The 12085-nt window shown below is 44.7% G+C and overlaps 1 protein-coding gene across 6 annotated transcripts in view; it reads left to right on the top strand.

The window, feature by feature from the left end:
- The window catches only part of CAMTA1 (calmodulin binding transcription activator 1), a 236006-nt gene that overhangs the window by 217632 nt on the left and 6289 nt on the right, over nucleotides 1-12085 (top strand). For 4 of the 6 annotated variants that reach the window (XM_005528324.3, XM_088066391.1, XM_088066394.1 and 1 more), the window contains 3 exons: nucleotides 291-484; nucleotides 675-749; nucleotides 5459-5489. In XM_005528324.3, the coding sequence (XP_005528381.1) occupies nucleotides 291-484; nucleotides 675-749; nucleotides 5459-5489 (300 nt within the window). The remainder of the gene's footprint in view (nucleotides 1-290; nucleotides 485-674; nucleotides 750-5458; nucleotides 5490-12085) is intronic. The other 2 variants (XM_088066393.1, XM_088066392.1) reach the window with 1 other exon arrangement.

Here is a 12085-nt window from a genome sequence, read left to right as displayed (position 1 = left end):
TAAAGATTCCTCCCAGTGCAAACTGTTCTATGATTCCATTAATCCAGTCAGACTGTTCCGCAGGAGGAAAAGCAGGTAGTTGATTTCTTAATGCAGACTAAGTTCTGCCCCTAATCTCATAGTTGTTCCAGTTTGCTGTCACCATTTTCTTACACAATTCTCAGTCAGGGCATAGATACTCATTTTCTTCTCATCACGTCGTAGCAGTGGCTCAAGAGTCTTTCACTGTAGGAACCTGCTTCTTCCTGGTCTTATTGGGATGCCTCAGCTTCTCTTTGTTTCTGTTGTAGTATGCACTTTATAAAAAGATGACGCAAGCTGCCATTCTTATCCAGAGCAAATTCCGAAGTTACTATGAGCAGAAAAAATTCCAGCAGAGCCGACGAGCCGCGATGCTGATCCAGCAGTACTATCGCAGCTACAAAGAGTGTGGCAAGAGGAGGCAAAACCGTCGGGCAGCCACCATCGTACAACAGAAACTCAGGTGAGCTCTGGGGCTGCTGATGCTATTGGGATCTTTATATATTGTTTTTGTGCTCTTGGAGGCTGTGCTGTGCTCCACAGACAAAGGCCAATGGGAAAAGGACTGTGGTTGATAGGATAATTATTCTTGCATTTAGTAGTATTCTCCCCCGTTTTGCCTACACTTCAGTGTTGGGGTTTTTTGTGTTTAGAAGCAGTCTGCTTACCAAGAAGCAGGATCAAGCTGCTCGCAAGATTATGCGGTTTTTACGACGCTGCCGCCACAGGTATGACACTATCTTTTGGTATCTGCCCTTCCTTAGAGCAGTGTGATAATATTCAAGTGTGTCTGCAACGAGTGCAGTGTAAATATAATAGAATCAGCTCACTACAGATCTTTTAATCAAAGAACAAAGTTGAGCTGTTTCCAAGATGCACTGTCAAAAATGAAATCTTTAACTTAGGACTGTTGCTGAAATAGAGTTGTGTGCAGCTCCATTGCTTATAATGTGAAACGGCCCAGGCTGTTTGACTTTAAAAGCTGGACATGAGGAAGTCTGAAAAAAAGCTTGTTAAATCATAGCTACAGCTTCTGAGTGCCGCCCAAAACATTCATGGTATGTGGGAAAGTGCAAAAAGTGATGACATCTGGTGTGTGCTGGAAATGGCTTTAGTTTGGTCATAGAATCATTTGGTTGGCTCTCCTCAAGTGCGTGTTCTCTTCAGTGTGGGTAGGTGGGATGTGGCAGCAGAGCAGCACAGGTTAGTTCACCTCAGCCGCTCCACAGACATGAAGATGAGCCAGCTCCTGCCAGTGTGGGAACAGCACAGGCTTGCCAGAGTGCTCCCCTGTGGCAGCCAGCACTGCCACACCAGCGGGGTGTTTGCTGTGGTTTTTAGCTGAAAGGATCCCTTGTATGATCAAGTTGCAAACTGGGACTTTGCCTAGACAGTGGTGAATCCTGATGTTTCTGACTCTACCCCCTCCATTCTCACTACCCATGCATTTCATCTACTCAGGAGCTGGTCACACCCAACGCATTTTGAAGCATGTTTAGTTCAGTCCAGGGACATTTAACAAGGAGAGTTCTTACAGGCATGTGATAGACTCCTGATTTAGAAATGGACTTAGTCCTCATTGTAGGATTTTAAAGCTGCACTTTGCAGGAGGTCAGTGTGGCTCATGCTATGGAATATGGAACTACAACTTACCTGCAGGTTCAGTGGGAAGTAACATGTGTGGACAAGAAACAGGGCTTTGTAGTTCCCAGGCTGATTCCAAGTGCTCTTGAAACAGCCACAGTCATTGATGAAGAAGCACAAGCGACTTCTGACTTTCAGAAGGGCATGTGAAAGAGACCAGAGGGGTTGTTTTGTTGTGTTTGTTGTTCAGCATGTTCTTGAGGTTCAGAACTTCTGTATCCTCTCAGATCTGCTTGAGATCCAGGCAGTCCCTGGGGGAGCCACGTGCCAAGTTTCCATCCGTGGGATCTCTGGGGTCAGCCTGAGAGGCTCTTAGAGCCACCTCAGACACAAGCCCAGAGAATTCCTCTGGTCTGGCTGTGTTCCTGGGGTTCCCACCAGCACCCAGGATGTGCCATGCACTCCAAACAGGGCTCAGTTAAGACTCCAGCTGTTGAGTAACACAGAGTCTGCAGGACTTAAATTTCCCATGATTCCAACAGTTCTTAATTTGAGCTCGTTGCCTTCCTCTTTCTCAGTGTCTCCTCTTCCTCTTGTAGAGAGACTCTGCTCATTTGCACCACTGAAGTTTGCAGGCAGACCCAGGGTCAGTCTGCTCTCTCCAGCAGCATGGTCACTGCTCTGGGCATCCCTGTGGGATGGGTTTAGCTCTTGGGGAGTTCCAAAGAGAAGTTCAGGGTCAGGGGGGATTCACTGTCTTTAGGCTCTCTCTGGCTCACAGCACATTGCGCAGGGCTTGAATTTCTGCAGCAGCGCAGTCCTGTCCCATGTCCACGGGCACTTGGTCAGTGGTTGTGGTTGCTTAGGATGTAACAGAAGGAGAAAGTGACTTGCCTCCACTGAAGATGTTAACCGTGTTTCAAAACTGCCTTGCTTTTCCTTCTAAAATAGAAATGATCACAGGGTTATGGTTGCGTATTTTCTCCAAGCAATCATTAGAGTTTAAAACTGAGTTAATGTAACTATTATTAGTAATTGACAAATTTGAACAGGAGCATTGTGGCATTTGTAAATGCTAAAAGTGAAAGCAAGACTTACCGAAATGACATTACCAGCATTCAGAATCTGCTTGAAAAATACATAAATTTACCACATTTATAGAACTGTTAAGAAACATGACAGGTTTGAGTCTCATTCCCCATTTTCCTCCTGCTTGCTAAAAAAGCTCTAGCAAGCAGGAAGGCATTTTCCAACAGAGTGTACACTTCATGCTCTGTACGCTTGGGCTGCATCTGTGTTCCTGGGGTCACACTGCTTTAGTGTCTCACAGACCCTTGTGCTCCTCTGGCTGCTGGAACCACACAGGGATCTGGTGCCTCTGCTCTGCGGTCAGTGACAAACACCATGCAAATCAGGTCCTTTGAACTTTATTACCATGCAGGATTTTGCAGACAAATTAGAAGCCTTTAGATTGAGTAAACAACTGTAAAGGAAAATATAATACTGGAAATTACACAGATCATCTGTTTAATAGAACACAGCTTCACTTGCTCCAGCATCTCAGCTGACTCAGACTGACCTGTTTGCTTCTTTGCTCCCTGTCCTGAGGGGCAGACCCTTGTACTTCCCCTGGCACAGCTGTATCCTGGTGAGAGCACCCCCAACCTGGCTCTGCAACCCTCTTTCCTAGCTGCCTTGTGGTGCAGGTACACCGGAGTACCAGGTGGAATTGCTTCCTTCTCACCTGCTCTTCCTCAAGCTTTCTGAATTTTGTGTCTCAATAATGACATTATTCCTCCCTGCTTGACTTTTCTAGCTTACCTCTTCCTAAGGATAGAGTAATAAAGCTTAGGATGTTAAGTAAGTTTCAGATCACGTCTGTGTAAGCCTCCTAATTATATCCCTTCAGTTTCCCATGTGACACTCACACAGGGTACAGCTGATGAGGATGGGACTGGTACTTGGGCCAAGAGCCCCACACACTCTTTCTGCTTGTTGAAATCTTGTTGCTTGTTGAAATCTCTTGTATTAGTTAAAATGAGCACACTGCTGCTATAAACAAGAATTTAAGAAAGCCCCAGTCTCCAGAAAGAAACACTTCAGCCAGCCAAGCTCCATGCAGGGGTGAGCTATAACAGCTAATACCTAATATTAGTTAATGCTATGTAGTATAAAAATGTTACTTTGAAGCCACTTTTTAAACCACAGTGCCTTGTCAATGCAAGGGATAGAAATGACAACTATTTTTGGAAAATCTGAGGGAGTGTGAGAAAAGAGCATGCACGGGAATGTCAAACAAACAGGATCTCGTAGCAGATTTCTGCCAGTTGATAGAGCTGGGGGAAGAGGCTGCAAAAGCCAGTTCCAGTCTGTGGTAAGGAGAGTGAGCTAAGTGAGAAGGCCATAAATGCTTAAAGTTCAGAAATTCAACATTTGAAACATTGAATGGTTTAACTTAGGTTTTTGTCCATGAGCAGATTCTGTTGCTAAGCCAAAAAATTACTCTTAAGAGCTTATTCTGTAGTCCTTAGGTGAGATTTATTCAGGGTTTCCCCTGGCAAATGTCTGCTTGGTGGGGACTTTTTCCTGTTTAAAATTGATCAAAGTCTACTTCAAGCCAATTATGAGAACTCTTTGACTGCTTGCATTCAGAACATCTTCAATGGTCATCTATTTTGCCTAATAGCTTTTTGGCACAAAGGCTTAATTATCTCAAATGTGATTTTGATCACCTTTGATCTCCTGAACTTAATGTTTGTTGCCTGACCAGAAAGTATTTCAGGTGTTTTGGGAAAGTTAATGAGAAGTTCTGCAGTTGGAGCTCTCAGTAGTGGATACATAAACGTTGATGAAAATCAGAAAATACCTAAATTTTAGTTGAATATACTCTTAGAGAAGATACTGTAGCTCTAGGAGCTGAGTGTCATGGAGACAAAAGGGATCATTCATCAGCAGGAGTCATTCTGATCGTCAGACATGTACTGTTTCCTTTTGACTTTGAACAATACCCCCCATATTGATCCATCTGTCATATTCTCAAAATTATTCTGTCATATTCTCAAAAATCTGGTGAAAAACATGCATCAGCATAACACGGTAGCAACATGATCTGTCACAGAAGTGTTGTTTGTTGAGAATGAGAAACAGAAACTTCCTGACCTCCCAGGAGGGCTTCACCCATCTTCCCATGGTGCCCAAACCTGTCAGCTTGTTTCCAGCCTAAAGCTTGCCCTTAACACCTCCTGTGAGCTGAGCTGCCTCGCTGTCCTGAGGCAGAACCAAAGCTTTACATAGTTAATGATTTTGGAAAGACTCCACCTACTTAATGATCCCCAGATGTGACACATCTAGAGCTGCAAGGAAATCCGGGAGCTCCGAATGGGTTTGGATTTGCTGAGCTGAATTCATGTATGGTACAGTCAGCTTGCACTGGGAAGGTAACCACCTATTTCCTATTCTTTCTCTGATTTGTAGGAAACTTACTCTTCTGGGGGATATCTAGACCATTGCTAAGATGGAATTATGATCTGCAGTGTTTTCTATGGAGTAGCATTTGGAATGAGATAGAAAAGAGGTGATTGCTGCCAGGGAAGGCAGGATGCAGCTAGAAAAGTCACAGGGATGGCAGTGTTGGGTTTTTTCTACTTGATTATAACTTTCTGCCCTAAAGCACCTAAACACAGGACTGTCCTTTCCTGGTAAAGAGGAGTCCTGTAGGCAGGAGTGGGAAGGGTTCTTTCTCTCCAGGCAAGCAGAAGTGCTGTCTCCTCCTCCCTGAAGTGAAGCTCTGGGTAAGGTATGGTTGTTGCCATGTGTGTCTAATGGCTCTTTGGTATTGTTTTGCACTCTGAAGCCCTCTGGTGGACCATAGGCTGTACAAAAGGGTGAGTGTAGCTGCCTGCTAGCCAGTTCCTCTCTTCCATTTTAAATATATTTGCTTTCTGCTTGCTTGCATGGGGCTGCGGCCGAGATACGCCAGTAAGTTTCACCTCCATTAATTATATGAAAGAATCTTGTATAAACTAACCCTACTGCAATGACTAACACTGCTGCTTTTGTAACAGGACAGAGCTCTGCAGTAGATGTTACCAATGCATGAATGTGTGAAAAAGGACATGTATATTCATCATGGGCATGCTTAGATGGCGTTGTTGGTGGGGTATTTTTCAGTATCCAGAATGGCTGTGAGTGGATGTTGGAAACTGGCAGGGTCTGCACTCACACTCAATGAGTTGTGTTGACAGGGACTGCAACAGCTCAACAACTTTCAGGGTAGATCATAGGAAGCTGCAGTGCAGGTGCAGCCTGCTCTGAAATGGTTATTTATTTCTGCCTGAGCCAGATGGAAGCAGAAGAGCTCCTCACACTGCTTTTTATTCCCAAAGGTGGTTAAGCACCGGTGTTTACCTGTAAATTGGTCTTTGGTAAGTTGCACATCTGGTTGTGTTATAGGGCCAGCTTCTTGACAGCTGTTTCTCTCATTTATTAATCCACATTTTGGGAAGAAAAAAAAGAATATACTGTAACTGTGTTATAGTAAGTGCCAAGTGAGCATCTGCTGAGAGTCTCCTTCTCAGCATGAGGAGCCCACCCACCTGTGTGCTCGGTCTCATCAGTGGCTGCGAGACAGCAGGGTGGCAAGAGGTGGTGTTGCCTGGAATCAAAATAAAAGCTTCCCAAACAATATGAAAGTGGTAATATAAAGAGCAGTTCTTTAATGAAAGCATTCAGGTGCTGAAAATGTAGGTGTGAGCATGTACGGTACAGGATTTCTACATTTTTAATAACGTTAATTAATTAGTATATCTAGCAGGTAAATCCTATAGTTCCACCCTTGGGCCTGCCCCTTGGAGTGTCTCCAGGAGGTTCTTTGCCCTGTATCTTGTTTTGACTGTCAAATGCTGGTGCAAAACAAGATGTCCTTGTTGGAAATTATTTTCTTGAAACTAAGACTAAACAGAATTTCAGGAGTGTGACATAATGTATTAAAAAGGGTTAGCTATTGTTTTAAAGTGTGAAAAAGAGTAAGAAAGTGTTAGAAACTATAAAACTATATATTAGAAACCTACAAAGCTACAAATACGTGAAGAAGCTAAAATTCTAGGTATCAGTGGGAGAATTTCCATGACAGGTCTCTTAAGGCATGTGCCTCAGCTGCCAGCAGGCTGTTCTGTTCCATCTCACACCTGAGAGGTTGTTAGGACAGCAGGGTTTTTGTAAAAAACTGCTGCTGGAAACATCACCATTTGTGTGCTTATTGTTCCTGTTTCCAGCAAGGGAGGAGTGGCCTGAATCCCTGCTTCCATGTAATGTTGTAAGAAGAAAACTGCATTGTTGATTATGGAGTTTTATTGACTTGGAATTGCAGAGATCATTTTCAAGACTCAGGAGTGAGAACATGAATTGGGCCTGAGCCTGCTGGAGACACCATTATTTAACTATTTTGGCTAACAAAGGAGCAGCAGCTAATGACATTTATTTCCAAATGATGACTTCTACGCTACCATTTTTTGTTGTATGTCCTCGTGTTTTTAGAAGTTAAAATTTGGAGTTTTTTTACTAATAACAGATGAAGTAGGAATTGGGTGAAATGAGGGCAAAGGCCCAAAACGTGCCCTGAGGGCAGGCTCTGCAGGGGCTGCTGTCAGCAGAGGCCAGTTGTCAGGGTTGGAGGAGAAACAGTTGTTGCACTTTGAAGGCTTTGTGTATGTGACAGCATATGAGAAATCAGCGGGAAGCAGATTCTGGAAGTTTGGTAGCATTTGCAGGTTTTGCCTGGAATGCCCAATGATGTGTGACTGATGGGGAAATGGGTGGCTCTCTGTCTGGAAAAAGTAAACTGTGAGCTATCTCAAAATGCACTGGCTGCTGTTCTGCCAAAGTAAGTCTGTAGTGGCAAAAGGTTCTTTGCTGCTTTGCATTCTGCTAACACCCTGTGTGTGTCTTTTTCTGGAGTGCACAAACACCAGGAGTATTCCCAGGCCTGCTGATGTGCACAGGCTGACACAGCCCCTCGTGCTGAGGCAATGCCTGCAAACATGTGTCTGTAATACACAAATTGGGTGTTTTCTGTACACGTGCTGTGGGAGTGTGCAGGTCAATGATTGCAGCATTTGCTCCTGGGATTCAGTTTTAAAACCTTTCCATATTGAGTGATTTTTTTATGGATTTATTTGAGTGATGACATTACACCAGGATCAGTAAAGAGGGAGAGGCAGGAGATTTTACTGGCCAGCTCTGGTGAGACAAGACTTGGTATCCTTCTGCAGTAGAAATCACTGTAGTAGAAATTAGGGGGAAAAAAAACCCATCCAGTTGCTGTTGCCTTTAAGTTTTCAGTTTTCATCTCAGGGAAACCTGCTTCAGTAGAGGGATTCCAGATACTCCCCATGCCCCCTACACATACGTTTGCCTTCATATCAGTCATAATATCCTCTGTAGCCTCCTGCGAAAGAGAGCTTCGCTCCCAGTCCAGGTGTAGAGGTGAACAAAAATTGCACAGCTGCCTGCAGTGTGATCCTCTCTGCCCTACCCTTGGCAGGAGATGATCTGGAGGAGATCAAGGAGCGAGTCTTTCACATCTAAAGGGGATGACCAGTCAGGCACCTTCTGCCTACAGCGAAACTTCCGTCCTCTCAGGGGCAGAACAAGTGCACTTGTTACCTGTGATCATGAGTAATAAAAGCTCTCTTCATTCGCCTTTCATGTACAAATAGGCTCCTTTACCCCACCACATTCTCATGGTTTGATTAAATGCTGCTCTCCAGTTTCAGGGAGTAAGTGTGTAGCATCTGAAGTCATTTCTCTGGTAAGTACAGCTGCATTTCATACCTGAATAAACAACATCTCCTGTGTTTTGTTGTTCTCTGCATACTCTTCCCCCTTTCGGCATTTTAGCAACAAACCTTTTCCTGCTCCTGTGCATTTAGGACTTATATTTTTTTTATGTGGTTTTAATCTGTGCCATGCATCAGACATAGCATTGAGGTACCTGGTTTCTTGTCTCTCTTCGAGTGAGATATAGAATGGGGAAAATGTCAAGGGGTAGGAAAGTCTCATTTGTTTGAGTTCAGGACAATGTGTGAAAATGTCATATTGGGATATGCGTCACTGTACCTGCAACAGAAGTTTTCAAAGTAATTTCTTTTTTCATTTACCTCTTGCAGGGGCTGAATGTATTTGGAGCTCAGATGTGTGTATTAAATTGCAGACCGCATGCTCTTGGGTGTCGTTCTTATTGGGCCTTTCTGTCTTTTTTGTTTTGCTGCCTAAATGAGGTATCTGGAAAAAGGCAAGATCTCCCTTGTCTTAAATATCCCACAGGCCATTTCAGCTCTCAGAGCAACAGGTAACTCACCAGCCAGCCCTCTCTGGCTCTTGCATCCTGTCCTGTAAACAGATCTTCAGCATTCGGACTCATTCAGCATTTCCCTGGCTGGGCATTATGGGGTCACTCTGATGAAGCAGCTTTGTGTTATGCTTTACCCATGAAGCCATTGTTTGCTGGGACTTTTTCTGAGTAGGGCTGGTTCATTTGCTGACACCCTCTGCAGGACTGGGGAGGGCACAGGGAGAGGAGCTGCCACTCGCTGCGGCTGCTGCTTTCTACATTGCTTCAGCACATACTGATGCACCCCCTGTACACTGTCCAAGTGAGCAACATGGTGTGAGGGGCAGAAACTTTGGCTGGCTGGAGCAGTTTTGGAACCAGGATGTATCTCCCAGGAGTCAGGGTTCAAACCTCATGTTTGAAATCATCTTATCTTCCTTTTCTGTATGTCAGCATCACGGCTGTGATTTCAGACACCTCAGCAGTGGTCATCTCTATTGCACGTGCTTTTTCCTTCCATCTGCTCTTCAGCACTTGCAGAGGGAATAACTTTTTGCCTTAGAAGCGCTTACTATCTGGAGAATATGTTATTTGGTGAGGTGTTTATTCAAAGCTTCATCAGATACAAAAATCAGATGCACAGTCCTTGCAGTTTTGTGCATGGTTTCAGAGCTGCTGGCGTAGGATGGTGTTTTTTGTTTGGAGACCTGCAAAAGCCAGGGCCTGTTTCCTGTTCTGGGGTGCTCCACTCGCAGCCAGGCATCACTTGAGCTGTCCTCACCCCAGCCCCCATTCAGGTCAGGGAAGCACTCCCAAAAGTGATCCAAGCCAGCGTGACAGAGGTTTGCACACCATCCAGCAGCACCTGGCCTGCTGCTGTCACTGTCATTGCCCTCATTTCCTCTGTTGTTTAAAAAAATAGTCGAACTGCAAGTCTACCAAACTGGGTCAAAAGATCTTCTCTAAGAACATTCTTTCTGCTGTTCAATTCTATAAATCCCAGTAGTGTTCTTTTCCTTACAGGAGTTTATTAATGCTTGTAACTGCAAATGCTACACTTTGGTTCTCTTCCCTGCCTCAGTTTAAGACTGGAAAAATGTTAACCAAAGAAGGTTGCCTTACAACATGAAGGCAGTGCTATACTGTTCACTTCAAATCTCTCCTAGCAGCACTTACTCAGGATTTCTATTCTCAAGGGTCCTAATTTGTCCAAAAGTCTTTCCTGGTCAACCTGTACTTTTTTAACTGCAGTTGAAAAATTTGAGGGTTTATTACACCAGGTATTAAGGAAGAGGAAATACCAGTCCCTGCTATTTGACTTCATATTGTTGCAATCAAATCAAGTGCCACTGAGTGAGGAACTCAAGAAGAGTTAAGAAAAGACTGAAAGCACTTCTAAGACACAGGAAGGGTTACAGTGCAGACTATCCAAGAAAGAATTAATTTCTTGAAGACAATTAGTTTTAGATTCTCTTGACAAAGCATTTCAGATAAAGTAAATAGATTACCTTGGTGCATGCACTGGTTCAGGCACATCCTGTTTATCATGGTTTGAGGAAGCAACATGGTGTTCACAATAACACCTCAGAGCTTCCCCAGTGACACTCTGGCCATGGATTGGTTCCATTTTTGGTAACATTTGGAGGTACTTCAGTTCACTCTGCTGTGCCTGCTGCAGAGCCCATGGTAAGCAGGGCTGCCCTGTACCAGCTGCCAAGGAGAAGGAAGAACTTCCCTGGCATCCCAGGCCAGCTCTGGAGAGGAGAGACTGACAGCTCCAGACTGTGAGTTTCCATATTTACCTGTGTGTTAATGGAATAAAGGACTCTCAGTACCTACCTGCACTCCATCTGCAGTGAGACACACACTCTATTGCACTGAACAAACAGATAAGTTAATTTAAAAAATACGGTAGCTTGGCAAATTTGGATGGTTATCATCTTGAGGCATAAGTGTGTAAATGCTGTGGAATACAGGGTTTGTTTTAAGCCATTACATAGTAAATAGCATCTTCCAGTAATGTACCTGTGGCAGATTTCAGTTTATACCTCTAGGGAAATTCTGTACTATATTGTGTCTGTGTTTTTCAGCAGTAATTATTACATTATGCATGTAAATCCCACCTGACCAAGGAAAGTGTCTCAAATGCAAAGTGTTTGACACTGTCCCATACAACATCCTTGTCTCTAAATAGGAGGGATGTGGTTTTGAGGGTGGACCACTGGCTGGATGAAGAACTGGCTGGCTGGCCACATGCAAAGAGCTGTGGTCAGTGGCTCATGGTCCACATGGAGGCCAGTGACAAGTGGGGTCAGTGGTGGGGCGGATACTGCTCACCATCTTTGTCAGTGCTGTGGGCAGTGGGGGCGAGGGCACCCTCAGCGAGTTTGCTGACACCACAGAGCTGTGTGGTGCAGCCACACACGGGAGGGAAGGGATGGATCCAGAGGGACCTGGACAGGCTGAGAGGTGGGACTGTGTGAACCTCAGAAGTTCAACAAAGTAAAGCAAGGTCCTACACCTGGGCTGGGGCAATCCCACACGCACTGTTGACAGGTTGGGTGGAGAACTGATTGGAAACAGCCTTGTGGAGAAAGACTTGGATCATGGTTGATGAAAAACTCCCCATGAGTGAGCAGTGGGTGCTCCCAGCCCAGAAACCAATTGTGTCCTAGGCTACACCCAAAGGAGTGTGGGTAGCAGGGGAGGAGGGGATTCTCACCCTCTACCCTGCTCTTGTCAGAGTCCTGCACACAGTTCTGGTGTTCCCCAGCATAAGAAGGACAGGGAACTGTTGGAGTAAGTCCAAAGGATGCCATGAAGTTGATAAGAGGACAGGAGCATCTCCCTTACAAAGGCTGAGAAAGTTAGAGTTTGTGAGCCTGGAGAAGAAATGGTCGTGTGGAGGGTGCTATAGGGAAGCTGAAAAGGGATTCCTCATCTGGAACTGTAGTGATAGGGTGAAGAGTAATTGATACAAATTTAAAGAGAGAGGATCTTCAGGTTAGATACTAAGAATAATTTTTTTTTCTGTGAGGATTATGAGACCCTGGAACGAGTTACCCAGAGAAGATGTGGCTGCCCCATCCCTGGAAGTGTCCAAGGCCAGGATGGATATGGCCTTGAGCAACCTGGGATGGTGAAGGTGTC

This window comes from Pseudopodoces humilis, chromosome 24 (assembly GCF_049639895.1).
Source record: "Pseudopodoces humilis isolate 2021_Gansu_Grassland_sample_001 chromosome 24, ASM4963989v1, whole genome shotgun sequence".
Taxonomy (NCBI): domain Eukaryota; kingdom Metazoa; phylum Chordata; class Aves; order Passeriformes; family Paridae; genus Pseudopodoces; species Pseudopodoces humilis.
This window is presented reverse-complemented; position numbering and strand designations above follow the sequence as displayed.